Consider the following 17200-nt stretch of genomic DNA (forward strand, 5'->3'; position numbering starts at 1 on the left):
TACATTTTCATTTAGACCTTCCAAGTCATCACTACAAATCTCAAGGAGTGCTGGATTTCCTTCTTTTTATCCTTCTTTTCCGAGTCAGTGACCATGCATTTTAACCCTTTCTATGCTACTCCTCTTTGTGCAAGGACATGTCGTCCAGTAGTCACTCAACACAGTTCTTCCCAGCACTGTACAGCAAGACAGAATATCATGTATGCATGTAAAGTTTGGTCTAGTGTTTAAATGTGACTGTTATATAAGACATTTAAGAGACTGCTGAAAGGGTTAAGACAAGGCAAGAGCGATCAGCTCATGCCAAACACTGCATTTTAAGTTCATTTAACATAAAAATAAAGAATGACTCTTAATTATCTCTTATAGCATTTGCTGTTTTACTTTACCATACTGGAGTTTGTTTGAATGCAGATACCTTTTTACTTTGACTCATGTTTTTAGCTCTATACATTCACATTGACACAGCACCCATACAAACAGAGAATGCCATTCTAGAGAATTGCATAGGATCTTTATTCAGTGTCATCTACAGCAATATTCAAACAAAAGGCAGAATAAGAAATCACATTTTCCAGAAACAATCTTCCCTCCTTAGAATAAATAAAAGTACGCCAGATCCTTGTCCACAGCCAGCCCCGTCCTGCAAGAGCCAAGATATTTATTAATCAAAGACCAACAGCTGTCAGGAAAGAATGCAGGCAAACTGGACAAAATTAATAGTAGCATGAACAGGTAGCAGCAAATAAGCTGTCATTGCACTTAACTGCAAAGAATACTGTAATTAAGAATAAGCAGACGATAAAGGCCAAAATCTAAAGAAATTAAAGCCCAACTAGGACTGTGAACAAGAATTTACAAAAATTGTTCAAGACTATTAAAGTAAGTAAAGAAAATGGTTCTATATAGAACCACGAACATTCCAAGAACCCTTTGCATGATTAAAGAATTCTTTGCAGGGTGAAAGCGTTCTTCATAGAAATCTACTGTAGATGGTTCTTTATAGAACCTTTATGAAAAGAGTTCTATATAGCACCAAAGACAGAAATTGTTGCCAGGCTTGTTACAATAGAAGAACTCTTTCTGGTGCTATACAGAAGCCTTTTTTAAAAGGTTCTATATAAAACCCTCTACATTTTCTCCTTCAATCTGAAGAACCCTTTCACAATGCAAAGGGCTCTTTGAGTGTACATGCTTCTATATAGAGCCATTTTCTTTACTAAAGAACCTTTGAAGAACCATCATTTTTAAGCATGCATGCATAAGCTTTGCATTTGTACTACACACTATAGAAGCATGAGTTAAAGTAATAGACAACTGAAGTCTAGGGTCATTTCGTAGTCTGCATTATGACCATATCTGGAACTCCGGGTCTAAGCTCGATTTCTGCATGGCCACTATGAAGCTTTTTTTTTGTCTCTATTGTGTCCTGTGGTAAATAAAAGTGTTTAGAATCCAGTTCTAAAAATTAGAAAATTAGAATTCAAAAATGTTTTTTCCCCCCGTACATTTTCCTCCCATGCATAACTTAACTCACTGAATTATGAAGTTATATACTAATATTGTTACATGCAAGCTAATGCTGCTGCGCATCAATTTGATGTCACTAAGCTATACGAAAGTAAGGCAAGTGTCCTGATGACTTTGTCAAAATGATCCATCATAGCACATATTTACAGGTAGCTCCATACATAAAACCTCCAGGATATTTTTCTAACTTAAAACAGCATCATCAAATAATAAATACTACTGGCATTAAAACTACAAAATTTTCTGTTGATATAGCAGTTATTGTAATGCCTCAGGAGCCAGAGTGGGAAAAACTGCACAATTTAAAGTGAAATGACAACAAGCCGGCGTTTGCCATTTCCAGCATTAAAAAAATAATTAGAATATTTTGATACCCGTGAAAAGCTGTATTAGGCTAAGTATTGATACAAAGCTGAGTCTGTACTAAATTAACATTAAAAACAAAAAACATTTAAAACACTGAGTTACTGCACAGTACTAATAACATTTGCATACTCAGGACTGCTCGATGAGTAGGATGAACTGCAACAACACTGGCTATAGCAGTCGTATCACTTTGTGGTCTGTGAACCTTCTTTAAAGAAGACCAGAATAGCAGGAAAAGAAGTGAAAACCATTTTCGATCTGCTCATGTTGAGCAATGTAGCCTGAGAGCAGGTCAGCTTATAGGACTTCCACACCCGCACCAGAGGGCAAATTTTGTGCATTTTTTGCCAGTCAATGACATTAATTCAGCACACAGTAGTATTAGCTTAATTTGTACCAATACTCATATTCTGACTCCAACACACCTCATAAGGATCCAGTAATATTCAAGAGAAATTGTTTCATATGACAAAACATACCAGTTTTCGAACAGTTTTAATTACCACAGGATGCAACTGAGGCAATTGTTCAATAAACTATTAATTCTTCTTAAAGAGAAATTACTATTAGACCTAGAGTTTCTTGTATGGAGATAAAAGCATGGTGCCAACAACAGAATGATGACACTACTACAGCGGTCTACAGGCTCAACATTTATAAACTATGCACATCATCTAATATAACTGCTTTATATAGCATTATTTAATCAAACGTAAGGATCACCATGTAAATGTCTTTATAACACCATCAGCACCACATCAGCAGTAAAGTTTCTGTGCTTTCCTCTCCTAGTATCAAAACCACAAAACAGCTTTCAGTAATTACTGGCTCCGTTCCAGAGATAAAACCTAGTTCTCATCTTCAGATCTAGAAACAAGCCCAAAGAGAGCCAAAAATGTAATGTGAAGATATTTTCGTAACGATAAACACAGATAACACACTTATACAAATAAAGACTAAACAAGTTCTAAACTGTCTTATGTAAACAGTAAAATGCTTTAACAAATAAATCCTTGGATTTATCACTTGCAGGTTTCAATGAATCCCAATATTTTACCCTGAATTATGTACCGATATTTTAGTGTAATTGAATAACATGAGGATGGCAAAACATTTCACATCTTTGTAGATTTTCATGCAGGTTATTTTGTATTTTTTGTACATATCAAAAACATTCACTTTTGTTTTGCACACAAAGGTGTACCTTTATGCATCACATCACCTGAGAGTGGAAGTGAAGTGAATTGGCAAAATGGCTTGTATTTAAAGACACTGCTGCTTTCTGAAGCAGGCTTGTGGAGAACAGTCGAGACCCCTGTTCAGTGAGTTCAGTAAGCAACATGGAAATTCTTTTTTTAACATAATGGTAAAATGAAACATAATAACAAAGCCATGTATACTGTTTTCTTTATATGTAATGGAAACAATTTAGTTGCTGCATCATAGCTACACTATATTGCCAAAAGTATTCGCTCATCTACCTTCAACACACATATGAATGAGTGACATCCCATTTCCTAATTCATAAGGGTTTAAAATGATGTCGGCCCACCCACGGCCCACGCATTGCAGCTATAACAGCTTCAACTCTAGGAAGGCTTTCCACAAGGTTTAGGACTGTTTTTATGGTCATTTTTGACCATTTCTTCCAAAAGCGCATTTGCAAAGTCAGACACTGATGTTGGACTAGTAGGCCTGGCTCGCAGTCTCCACTCTAATTCATCCCAAAGGGGTTCTATCAGGTTGCGGTCAGGACTCCAGGTGCAGGCCAGTCAAGTTCTTCCACACCAAACTCACTCATCCATGTCTTTATGGACCTTGCTTTGTGCACTGGTGCACAGACATGTCAGAACAGGAAGGGGCCATCCCCAAACTGTTCCCACAAAGTTGGGAGCATGAAATTGTCCAAAATCTCTTGGTCTCCTATGTATTCAGAGTTCCCTTAACTGGAACTAAGGAGCTGAGCCCAACGCTACAATCCTACAACATAATCCCCCCTCCACCAAACTTTACACTTGGCACAATGCAGTCAGACAAGTACCGTTCTCCCGGGAACCGCCAAACCCAGACTGGTCCATCAGATTGCCAGATGGAGAAGCATTATTCATCACTCCAGAGAACACATCTCCACTGCTCTAGAGTCCAGTGGTGGCGCCTTTACACACTGCATTCGGTGCTTTGTATTGCGCTCTCTATGCTGTTCTTGAGCTAATCTGAAGGCCACATGAAGTTTGGAGGTCTGAGGCAAGAGACTGTGCAGAAATTTGGCGACCTCTGCATCCACTGACCCTGCAACGTTTTATGTGGCCTACCACCTCATGGCTGAATTGCTGTCGTACCCATTTGCTTCCACTTTGTTATAATACCACTGACAGTTGACTGTGGAATATTTAGTAGTGAGGAAATTTCACGACTGGACTAGTTGCACAGGTGACATCCTATCTTGGTACCATGCTGGAATTCACGGAGCTCCTGAGACCCATTCTATCTCAAATGTTTGTAGAAGCAGTCTGCATGCCTAGGTGGTTGGTTTTATACACCTGTGGCCATGGAAGTGACTGGAACACCTGAACTCAATGATCAGGATGGGTGAGTGAATACTTTTGGCTATATAGTGTACATTATATTTGACTCATATACTAAAGTACATACACTATATATCCAAAACTTTGTAGACAGCAGCTCACCTAGGCACACGTTAATGCCAAGTGTACATGGAGCCTTAGTGAGGTCAGGTACTAAGGTTGAATAATTAGTTCTTGATTAGAAAAACAACTTCAACTCATACCATAGGTACTGGTAAGGTGACAATAGGCTCATGTGTAGCTGTTCCAATGTGTCTCATTCTACTGTCAATGCTTTTCCATGGAAATTATACAAACTGTGTGTGCACAATTCATCGCCTGTGTCAGCAATGAATTCATCTTAAACTAGCTAAATTCAGCAAGGTATGGTAGGTGTCTGGATAGTTTTGGACATGCAGTGTATCTTACGGAAACAATTTCCTAAGCTGTCTGGAAATCGCAGGGCTGCTACAGTAGCTGTTCAAAAAAGATTTGTGAAATGTGTTAGTTCCCCAAGTGTGGTTGATTTGAAAGGACAGCTCCTGCTTTACTTTATCAGTCTTCCACTGTAGTTCCTTTAACAACATATCTGATGAAAGTTTAGTCATGCAAAGGTTTGGGCACCTCTGGTCAAATTACAGTATTGTTGGATGTCTCCTCTACAGAGAAAACAATTCTGCACGTTAATGCAAATTTACTGCACAGCACAAAAGCACAAAAGTTACGGCACATATATAAGCTTGGGATTTTCTCCAAACTACTCCTTTACCCTGCATCAAACATTGGTACAGCACTAACTAATGACAAAAATACTTACAATTCAATGTCACACCTTTATATCTTGAAACCAAGTGCCCTCATACACTCCTTGTGAGCTTCAATAAGATTTGTGCAGCGTTCCTCACCCTTTTCAATGATGCTGCAAACAAACATTAACACACACAGCAAGAAAACAAAATTACACAACCTATCTGTGAACAGATACAAATGCATTGCTGGCACACCTAGCTAATACAAAAGCCAGCAGTTTTCAAAGGTTGGTGGATTATTAAATTAATAAGTATGATAACCACATTATAATGAGCTTTGTGGTTTTACAGCACTACAGAGGCATGGCAAGTGTAATGAACATTATACAGGGCCTACTAGCACAACAAGTTCAATTTATTGTCCCATTCATGTGAGTCTGCATTATTCACAGGTCTTTCTTACTGCTACATTTAATGTAAAAACTTGACAACTGTTATCAATGTCACATAGAATAACACAGCCCAGGCTTGTATGAAAATACACTCATTGATATCCACAGATAGTGTTCCTTACGTCTATACATGGACTTTTTTCTTTTTCTTTTGATAACCCTTCCATAAACGGTTTTCCTTCTATAAACTGCTTTTCTGTAAAACTGGTTTGAGACAACACTAGTTGTAAAAAGTGCTATACAAATAAATGTTGTTGGTGTGCTCTTCTACAAGATCTCCATACCAAGCATCCCTTGCTTTTTTTGTTTCAGGACATGCACAGCATGGCTTCAAAGGCTTCTTCTCTTGCGCCCCCTCGATTGCAGGTGTGGCCTCTACACTGGCAGCCGATATGGTTGACATTATTTTGCAGGAGCAACTGTAAAAGCAAAGCAAAATTATAAAAGGAATTATATGATTGTGGACCAGCTTTGTGGATATGTCTATATTTACAACCGCATTTACATTTACTTACATTAACTTTAATCCACCACCTTAAAAGTGCATAGTTCAGAAAAGGTCCTACAGCATTTAGATCCCACACTGATGGGATTCATAAACTTTCATGTAAATATCAAAAGGCCCTACTGTTTTAAAAGAGCATTTTCTAAAGTAGCCCTATGTTTTATTAAAATCAAAATAATATCACTATTAAATAAGCAGAAAAAACAAGCTAAAACATGGTCTTTGTATACGCTGCTGCAAGTCACTTTCTACGTCTTGAAATAATGATTTAAAAGTTACAGGTGTCTGGTCAGATTTTGGGTAGGAGTTTTCATTTGTCAAGAAGAACCAGCTTAAAAAGAAGGTCTGGCTCTATGTTTAGGTCTCAAATGCAAAATCAACATTACACTGATGAAGATATCATGACAATAGTGACAGTCCCTTGCAAGACATGTCTTCACCAAGTTTTGACGCACTCACAACCAACACCATATACGCAGTGCCAGAGAGATGTGATTATAGCGCCGGCGCAAACCGTGACAAACCAAATGAGCACCCAAATGACAAACAGAGGCCAAAAATAGTATTTGTCAGTAGAAAGACAAGTACAGTCTTCATCCTGCCTTCAGCTAACAACTAAAGTTCTAGTGAATTTAAGGCAAAAATCACAGAACACACCGAGTAGCTCACCGAGTTTCACACAACTGGGTCCACCTACTTTTACCTACATTCTTTGGAAATGCAATTAGAAACACCTACCAAACAGGTGGACTTTGCAGCATTACAGTTAAGTGTACTGTTTATTCATTTCGTAAGTCTGTCATTTATTTATTGTATTATATTGTCTCGGTCCTGTGTTGCATCATGGTCCTGGAGCAATGCTGTTTCGTTTCACTGTGTCCCGGTATGAAGCGGAAATGTAAATAAAGCTTTGACTTCACTAAATTATTTGTTGTAAGTCCGCACTCTGCAGCAGAGTCAGAATAAAAAAAAAGTAAAAACTCAGTAACTAAGCTAATTATGTACATCATGTTTAAAGTTTTCCTACAGATTCCTTCTTTGATCAAGAGCTACAAGTAGAACCCAAAGGCAGCTGGATGACGAGAGCTCAACACACACAGCGGCCAGCAAGCACGTTTCACACCAAAGCAGGTCATGTATGGACAAAAACACAACACTTAATCAAATCACAGCAAAGAATAAATGACCCTTAAACCAGAAGACACGGGCGTTAACTTGAGGAAGTTCAGCTCTAACGCGGACTCGAGCCGCTCAGCCTCCACTCGCTCCGCACTTCACCCGCTCTGCTCCTGGGCTCCAGCAGGCGAGAGAGCCTGGAGCAACTGTGTTTACAACATTTATAAAATGTGGTTTTAAGAGTTACGAGCACAAAGAGCGTTTGGAAGAGGTGGCACTTGTCAGACTTACAAAAGCAGCAGCACAAGGTTAACGGCAGACTCGTCCTTCCTCCCACAGCGCGACAGAAACCAGACGGAACGACACGCGCTAAAACATCCGGGGCGTAAGGAAAAACAACGTCAAAATAAAAGTCTGAAGCAGGACGGGAAATTATAAAATAGAAATCAACTCTGAATTTATTTATCCAGCTTGCTTTATCGCTGTCCTGGCCCCTACGACATTATTTAAAATAATGAAAATATATTTTAATCATATCGGGAAAAGTAAATGTCAATCTACCGTATTCGCTTTATAACTACGTATGTTATAAAACTTTGGGTTCTAGACACAAATAGTGTACTTTGTGTCTAGTAGGGATAATCAGAAAAGAAAGATCCAGACGTTCTTTTGCTAGATACTAACATTAGCATTTACCAAGACCTGTATTGATCCAGTGCGAAGTCATTAAGCCAAGCCATCTTGAGTTAAACCTTCCTGAAAACATCAAGTAAAGAGTTCATGTAATTTATGCAATCATTGAATAAGTCATGCTCAACATATATTTGAGGAGTTTTCACCAGCAAGCTCTAAATCACATTGTTCCATTAACATTTTTTCTTCTCCTCTAAATTTGGAGATATGAGGTTTTGTTCCAACAGTCACAAAATGATGTTTAATTTAACTGTATACAGAATGACAGGATTGAGCTGAAATATTAACCTGCCTGAGGTCTTGGGGTCAGAACATCTCTCAAACTACAAAGACCAAAGACCACCTATATAACAAGTTGTTTTTTACTGGGTTGCCAGAAAAAAACCTCTGCTGTCAAAGACCAACAAACTCAAGCACCTACAGTTTGTCAAACATTACTGGAACTTTATGTAGGACCATGTTCTATGGTTGGATGAGCAACACATGCAAACAAGTTGGACAGGGGAAATAAAAGACTGGTAAAGTTGTGTAATGCTAAAAAAAATACCTGGTGGAACATTTCACAAGTAATTAGATTAATTAGCAACAGGTCAGTAACATCATTGAGTGTGGCTTTCAGAAGTAAAGAAAGGGAGGGGGTTCACCACTCTGCACAAATAGTGCGACAACTCAATAATTCAACGTGAAATAGCAAAAAAACATGAATTATCAGCTACAGTATTTAATATTATTAAAAGATTGATAGAATCATGGACACTGCATTCTCTGTGCTAAAGAGGAGAGGCACCATCTTATTATTGGTGACTATCAGCATACAGTTAAAAAGCCAGTGTGGGGGTGCACTTGCACACGTGACAAGGGTGACTTGCATGTCTGTGAAGGCACCATTAATGGTGAATGATATATTCAGGTTTTGGAGCAACATATGCTGCCATCCAGATGATGTCTTTTTTAAAGAAGGCCTAGTTTATTTCAGTAAGACAGAAGAGTTAAAGTGGCCGACCTGCAGTCCAGACCTGTCACCAATTGAAAACATTTGAGTTGACCTCAAACTGTTAAACAGCTGAAATGTTATACCAAGCAAAATGGGCAAATGGTTTCCTCAGTTCCCAAGTGCCTACAGAGCTGTTAAAAATAGAGATAGTGTTATACCATGGTAAACATGCTCCTGTCCCAACTCTTTTGGAAATGTTTTATATATGTTTTATATATATATACACACACATATACACACACACACACACACACCCCAAAAGAAAAGTTGGAATGGTATATGAAATGCTAAAAAAAACAAAGCAGGCAAGTACATTTTCAAGCAGAAGTCATTACACCTCAATTGAAGATGAGAAAGCAAGAATTGTGTCTTTAAAATGGTATGACTAGACTAAAATGGCTGTAACTACAGACATGAACTTTAAATGTCTTTTTAGCTATTTGTTTGATAAAATTTTAGAAATGCCAAAAATAAATGATAAACTGACTCAAGGAACCAACCAGAAACAAACAGTTTTGATTTTTGTCATAAAAATACATCTTCAAAACATGAATCTGTTGTAGAATTATATTATATTTGTTATGTGAAGTGATTTTTTTTTGTTAGTGTTGGATTTATATCCAGTTCATATTTCAGGTCAGTCCCATCATTCTGTAGTTAAAATGAGTACTTAAATGTGTAACCAGACAGAGTGAAGCTTAAAAATTTGAATGAGTTGAATCTTTTAAAAAAAAAAAAAAAAAGGATGTAATTGGACTGGGCCTAGGTGTGTTGGCAATACCCAAATATGCTTTTTCTGTCTGTAAAACTGAATCTGTGTGTAAGAAGGTCAAGGGAGTACACAGCCAAAACAAAAACGTCTCTGTTCAAATACTTGAGTGATAAATGCAAGTGAGTAATTGTGCTTAGATTGTAATCTCTTCTACTGCATATTCCCAGGTACTACCATGTCATGTTTATCCTGTTCTTGACAATCGCAAACCTTTTCTCTGTCCCACTGGAGCTGGCATTCTTTGAGGAAGCAGAAGGTGTGGTTTATGATCTTTGACTGGCCTTTAATTTGTTTTCTGATAGCTTGTTTGCAATCAATATTGGACTTCATTTTCAAATGGGCATTCTCAGAAATGACAGTGAGGTAGGAATGTTTGTTGTCTTGTTGCAAAATATTACATTTTTTATATATATTTTTATAAACAGAAAAATGGTATTAGGATTTTCCAAAAAAAAAAAAAAAACTTTAAGACTCATGCTAACTCATTTGTAGAGGTCTAAATGTTTTGAATATACTGCACACTAAGATGTTGTGTATACACAATCAACAAGGGGGAGATAAAACTGACCAGGAGCTATGCAATTTGCTATGAATGTATAGGTCAGTAATTTTTTCTAAGAAAATAAATCAATTTTTTCTTTAAAACATTGGCTTCCTCAATTCTTATGAATAAAATACTAAATGCAGTGCTAAATATGACACTTGTTTGAGAATTTGAATTATGTTATTCATTGAAAGGTTAGGTTTTACTTTCTTTTTGTGTAAGATCAAGTTGATAAAAAACAAACATTTTTGCTGATCTTTACCAAGAATGCTAGTATTTGTGCAGGGCACTGTGGCATATGTCTTGAGACACATTACATCTTGTACCCATTAGTATACCTTCAAATCTTTGTCTGTGAAATGTATTTAGTAAGTGCTGGTGCAAGGGGAAGTGCTAAATGAAGTCCAGTGGGCTGGTTTCACTCGCAGTCATACATGCTTTTGCCAACATGCATCACAGATGAGATGGTAGATCATGAACAGTTACCTTTTTCTAAACTTTTCTGAAGTTATTCATCTTTCCATAACCCTTTGATCTTTACAGCTTTATGTACTGTCTAGCAAAAATGACTCATGTATTTCTCTATTCTAGAGGCTTACCAGTAGGGCTTAAAACATTCCTTTTTTGTAGCGAAATAATTGAAAAGACTGAAGTTTCCAAATTGCAAGAACTATCATTTTTATTATAGCCTGCATTATCAACAATGTTCTCTTAACAAGTATTAAGGAATTTAATTAATAGCACATGAACTGCCTGTCAGACCAATCAGAAGCAAACAAACACCCATGGGCCATGTATGTAATAACAGAACTAACTAGCGATCTTATGCACTATGTTCAGCGTTAAATGGCCATCCACCAGTAGTTTGCATCCTGTGCTAAACCCTCTCACACGATGTTGGTGTATTCTTCTACCTCCATTAATGCAGTTACAGAAATAGCTTGAGCTTTAGTCATAAATACCATTTCAAAACATGAACATTCACTACATATACTTTATATTTTTGTGCCTCATTTTCAGTCGGACGTGTGCAGTTTGGGTCAGGACAAAGACAACTAATGTAAAGTGCAGAATTCCAGAACAACAGCAATGTCTGATTCAGGCACAGAAAGAATTTTGCTCACCGGGTGCTGGGAATACCCAAGTGTCCAAAAAATTGCAAACGTCCAGACACCCAGTTTCACTACTTTCTGTATTTGCAGTATTGCAAAGTCACAACAGAGTTGAGCTCTGAAGAATATTTTTGACATTGCTTTATGTGAAATGCACCTGTCTCTCTGTAGGTGGCTATTCTTGACCTGAACGTAATAACATATCTACAAACTTGATTTATACCAGATGTATCGTCTTCTCTCTCCTGTGATTTGATCATTTTAATGGTAAGAATAATAAGAATGTTTAATTATTGAACACAGAACAACTCTCATGAGATCTGAAAAAAGATTTGTAAAACTACATATCCAGGTAGTGTTTGTTAAAAAGCACTTACATTAGGATAAATACACAAACAATGTACATCAATATGTTAAATTAACCATTTACAATTATCTTCGAGGAAATCCATTATTTACTTTCGCTATCCAAAACCTGCTTCTGATGTGTGCCGCTGATGGAATTTACAAACCCAATTCCAAAAACGTTGGGACAGCAGGAAAAATAAATAAGAATGTTTGCACTTTATATAAACCGACAGCAATGATTTGCAGATCCTTTTTGAAAACTAAAAATTAAATAATTTAAAATATTTAACATTTCTGCTAATCATAAATGTTTGTATATATACACATTTTAAATTTGATGCCTTAAAAAGGGCATGTTTACCTCTGTTACATTACTTTTCCTTTATTACAGTGTTCAGTAATTGTTTTTAAACTAAGAACACAGATTATTGTAGTGAAAGTGATCGTTTTTTCCCCATTCTTGGTATAACACTTCAGCTGCTCAACAGTCTGGACCCTCCATTGTTAAATATTGTGCTCATACATATGCATACACCTTTTTTTGACAGTGACAATATGTTGCTCCAAAGTGCAGATGTACTCCTCAGTATTAATAGTGTCTTCACAGATGTGCAAGTTACCCCATTAACACACTCACATACCATGACAGATGCTGGCTTTTGAACTAACAATCAAGATAGTCTTTTTTTTTCCTTGGACATAGAGAACACCTGAAGATCAGTTATTTCCAAAAACGTAAAGATGGACTCGTCAGACCACGTGCTTCCACTTTGTATCAGTCGATCTCAGATGAACCTTAGCCATGTTGCCATGTTGGAATGGTCAAAATCCGCTTGTGAACAAATTAACCTGTATTTAGAGATGATGAGTCTCAGAATTAAATTGACCATAACTTCCTTAACACTCAACCGATTTTCAGGCTGCACTGACTGCTCTCCATAGCTTTTATTTCTTAATAACTAATTGTGCTAATTAGCCATCCAGACCAGCAGAAAAGTTTGCACCTGACAGTAAAAATCGAGTTTAGCACGAGAAACATAATCCCACACACATCAGCACATCCATCACTGAACCACTTATCTTAATACACAAAAATAAAATAACCCCCCTAAACACAGTAAGAAGGATGAAGCTAAAGTTGAATTCCTATTCGCCAGCTTCTTATTCAAGTTTTTCCATTCTACCTTAAATGGTGCAAAAGTCTTCTTTCTGGTGCCTGAGCCTGCACCACTTAAGGAGGATCAGGAAAAAGCTGGTTGATGCACCATTTAATGTGAACAAGCTTATTATGAATATCTACACAGATTAAGAAATGCTATAACTTACCGATCTACAAAGCATTAACCATCACTGTGAATAAATAGCTACGATATAAAGTTAAGATCCCCTGAATAGACTATTAAATGAAATAAGCTTAATATAAAACCAGAGGAAAAACAATCACATCAACAGGTTATGCATCATCAACCACACCCATATTTACACACAATCATCACTCAAACAATACGCACCACATGAGTGGATCACTCTGTTATATAATCCTATCCCACTTTCTGAATACAATATTCTTGAAATAGTACAATATTGAACAGTATCTTACTGAAACTGCCACTCTGACTGCCCTAAAATGGAGGCACTGTTGACGTGCCTGGTTGGACTGAACATGGCATCTATCTATGTGTGAATTGCATTTGTAGATGCAGCGATGAACTCCGCTTACTGACAAGGGTGTTCCGAAGCACACCAGAACCCATGTGGTTATATTCATCACAGAAGTAATTTGAGGTACTCAGGGCACAGGCACTCAGTATTGGCTTTCTGCCTTGCCCTTTATGCACATTCCTTTGGATTCTCTGAACCCCCTGAACTGTAGATAGTGAAATCCATAAATTCAATAGTGTGTAAGTAGTACACTTAAACTGTAGTAGTTCTTAAACTGTTGTGAATATTTGCTCGCATAGTTTTTCACCTTTTCTGAGTAAGCTTTCTGTAAATGCTCCTTTTATATCCAATCATAACAGCATCACTTGTTACATGTGGAAAGTTACAAAACAGATGTTTGTTATCATTCCATAATGATCCTATCCCAGCTGTTTAAAAATGTGATGCAAGCGTCAAATTTGGAATTAATGTATCATAAGATCAAATATTAATATATTATCTTTTTTTTGTGCTATTGTCTATTAAACTGTAAAAGACTGTTTACAAATGACTGAATTTTGTTATTTGCTTTTTACATGCTGTCCTTTTACTGTATTTGTTTTTTATTTATTCTAGTATTATTAAGCATTTGTATAAAAAAACACACACTTATATGGGTAATTAATGGAATTATGAATAAGTTCATTAAAACAACATTAACTGATTTACACATATGTCAAGCCAAACAGGAAATATTTAATGAACTTGTGTGTGTGTGTGTGTATATATATATATATATATATATACACATACATACACACACACACAATGAACATTGATATACACTGAATGAAAATCACTGTTGAAGGGTTGAGGATGGCCAACAAAAACTGTGCATCAATAAATGGGCATTAACAAACTCCAAGTGGAGCTTAAAGGAAGGGACTTCGGATATAGTGACCAGTACGTATACACAATGATCCCTTGGATAGAGAGATCTGACAGTGGCTGATATATGATGTGAAGCTACAGATGGGTGGAGCTTCAATAGATACATAATTTGACATGATGCAGAAGAAGTGTCAGATGAGACCATAATTTCTGTTTGAAAAATTCTCTTTTATTAAGAGCAAGGGTAAACAATGCCACTTGAACAGCAACTGAAAATTGAGTTAGATCACTTCTAGCCCTACTCTTTCTTCTGATGGTCACCAAACACAAACACTAACCCTGAGCTGGAAACAAAATAACATAGACATACACATACACACACTGTAACTAAAGAAAACATAACATTAAATATCAATGTTCATTCCATATATATCACTGTTCATTGTGTGTGTGTGTGTGTGTATTATATATCTTGGTGTTGTCAGAAGAAAACCTCATATCTCCAAAATGGTAACTTTACAGGAGAAACAAAAAAACTGCTTTACTTTTAATGCAAGTCAATGGAACCAGACGTTTTTCTGATTCATTTTAGGTCATTTCTTTTGGTCTATTCATCGTGAAATTTACATAAAATGTAAAGGCCAAAAAGTATTTTCAAATTATGTCAAAAACTGAAAAATACACGCACACACTTTATTAGGTACACCTGTTCAATTGCTTGTTAGCACAAATAGCTAATCAGCTAATCACATGGCCGCAACTCAATGCATTTATCTACTGAGATTTTCACGCACAACCACCTCTAGGGTTTACAGAGAATGGTCCGAAAAAGAGAAAATATCCAGTGAGCAGCAGTTGGGTGGATGAAAATGCCTTGTTGATGTGAGAGGTCAGAGGAGAATGGGCAGACGGGTTTGAGATGATAGAAAAGCAACAGTAACTGAAATAACCAATTGTTACAACCAGGGAATGCAGAATACCATCTTTGAACGCATAACACGTCAAACCTAGAAGAAGATGGGCTACAGCAGCAGAAGACCACACCGGGTGCCACTCCTATCAGCTAAGAACAGGAAACTGGGACTACAATTCACACAGGCTCGCCGAAATTGGAAAAATATTGCCTGATCTGACGAGTATCAATTTCAGCTGCGACATTCAGATGGTAGGGTCAGAATTTGGTGTAAACAACATGAAAGCATGGATCCATCCTGCATTGTATCAATGGTTCAGGCTGGTGGTGGTGGTGTAATGGTGTATGGGGTATTTTCTTGCCACACTTTGGGCCCCTTAGTACCAACTGAGCATCGTTTAATTGCCGCAGTCTACCCGAGTGTTGTTGCTGACCATGTCCATCCCTTTATGACCACAGTGTATCCGTCTTCTGATGGCTACTACAAAGCTCATATCATCTCAAACTGTTTTCTTGAACATGACAGTGAGTTCACTGTACTCCAATGGCCTCCATAGTCACCAGATCTCAATCCAGTAGAGCACCTTTGGGATGTGGTAGAACAGGAGAATCGCGTCATCGACAAGTCTGCAGCAACTGCGTGATGCTATCATGTAAATATGGACCAAAATCTCTGAGGAATGTTTCCAACACCTTGTTCAAACTATGCCACGAAGAATTAAGGCAGTTCTGAAGGCAAAAAGGGGTCCAACCTTTTACTAGCACTTTACTGTACCTAATAAAGTGGCCAGTGAGTGTGTATATCAATACTCATTCCATATATATCAGTGTTCATTCAGTATATAATCAATGTTCATTGTATATATAAGTTCATTAAATATTTCCTGTTTGGCTTGCCATAAATATATATGTATATAAAACCTCCCTCTTTTGTTGCTTTGCAGATTTCAGATGAGAACCCAGATGAGAATTTTTTTCAGGATTGTATAGATGTGACTGGCTTTTTTTAATAAGCCACTGGAATGGTTATATGCAGTACCAGTCTTACCTCGAAGGATTTCCCACAGATTGCGTCCCACCCACCCAGAGCGCAAGACCAGTTGTGCTAGACTCTCGGCCATGGACGGCTGAAACATCACCAGAGTCGAACTCACGATCTCCTGATCAAAGGACCAACACTTAGACAGTTAGGCCACTAAGGAACCCTATTCCTTTAATTTCTTATCCTTCTACCAAACACAGTTCTGGTTGTTTATAGCATCATACCATCTCTTTTAATGTGATAAAAGTGAATTGACTATTTTGAGTATGGATGTATTTGTATGAATAATTGCACATATAATTATATATATACAGTATAATGTAATTCACTACAGTTGTAAGGAGCCGGAAAAGCCTGAAAATGGACCATAAAAGTGCTTGACCTTGGAAAAGGTGTACGAACCGTGTTATCTTTATAAATTAGAACAATAATCTACGTGAAATGATAAACTGCTTAATGTTTTTATGTATTATTGAAATGCCCAGAAGATCTATGAATATGTAAGGTTGTACAAATTGTAAATACCTCCTTGCTGCCCTGTTTCTTGAGCCTGGTGGCTTTGTCGTGGGTCATAAGTGCTGAGGTGATAGGTTGAGGAGTTCTCGCTGTCTCTATCAGCTCAGGTGCTCTTGCTGTCCTTAATGAGAGCCAGCTGATACTGGTTTGACATCAGCAGTGCTTCCCTGGCTGTCATTGGCGCTTGGGACTGGTCTCATGTTGCCTCTTGTAGATCTTGTTGGTTACTGGCACATCCTCTCATTACCATATCTTAGTATGTTGGACCATGATAGATTCAAGCTCACTCGTGACATAATGCTTTGTAGTCCCCCATAAATAGCACTTTTCGTAGGTTTTTCATATGTTGATATTTTTCTGAGAACCATTCCTTTACATAAACAAAAAATGTTGTTTTGTAAGTCCTAACAAATAAAAATGTTTTGCATGTGTTGCATGTCCTTGCTGCCTTT

The 17200-nt window shown here is 37.3% G+C and overlaps 1 protein-coding gene across 2 annotated transcripts; it reads right to left on the reverse strand.

Annotated features, from left to right (window-relative positions):
- Positions 1 to 492: 492 nt before the first annotated feature.
- On the reverse strand, positions 493 to 16842 carry LOC108431451 (cytochrome c oxidase copper chaperone). 2 transcript variants are annotated; one of them, XM_017704600.2, is made up of 4 exons: positions 16758 to 16842; positions 5946 to 6080; positions 5278 to 5379; positions 493 to 643 (listed from the first exon to the last, which is right to left on the reverse strand). In XM_017704600.2, exons 2-3 carry the CDS (start codon positions 6062 to 6064, stop codon positions 5295 to 5297), a joined length of 204 nt encoding a protein of 67 aa, XP_017560089.1. In that variant the 5' UTR covers positions 6065 to 6080; positions 16758 to 16842; the 3' UTR covers positions 493 to 643; positions 5278 to 5294. The 2 variants fall into 2 exon arrangements, with proteins under 2 accessions (XP_017560089.1, XP_017560088.1); XM_017704599.1 differs by lacking the exon at positions 16758 to 16842 and adding an exon at positions 7574 to 7651.
- Between the last annotated feature and the right edge of the window lie 358 nt (positions 16843 to 17200).

This window comes from Pygocentrus nattereri, chromosome 6, assembly GCF_015220715.1.
Source record: "Pygocentrus nattereri isolate fPygNat1 chromosome 6, fPygNat1.pri, whole genome shotgun sequence".
Lineage (NCBI taxonomy): Eukaryota > Metazoa > Chordata > Actinopteri > Characiformes > Serrasalmidae > Pygocentrus > Pygocentrus nattereri.

Bases quoted from the DNA above. Each gene is read 5' to 3' on its own strand.
- LOC108431451 (XM_017704600.2), bottom strand. From the start codon at position 6,064: ATGTCAACCATATCGGCTGCCAGTGTAGAGGCCACACCTGCAATCGAG. The intron at 5,380-5,945 runs GTATGGAGATCT...GTTTGTTTGCAG, and splicing joins AAAAAAGCAAGGGATGCTTG to CATCATTGAAAAGGGTGAGG.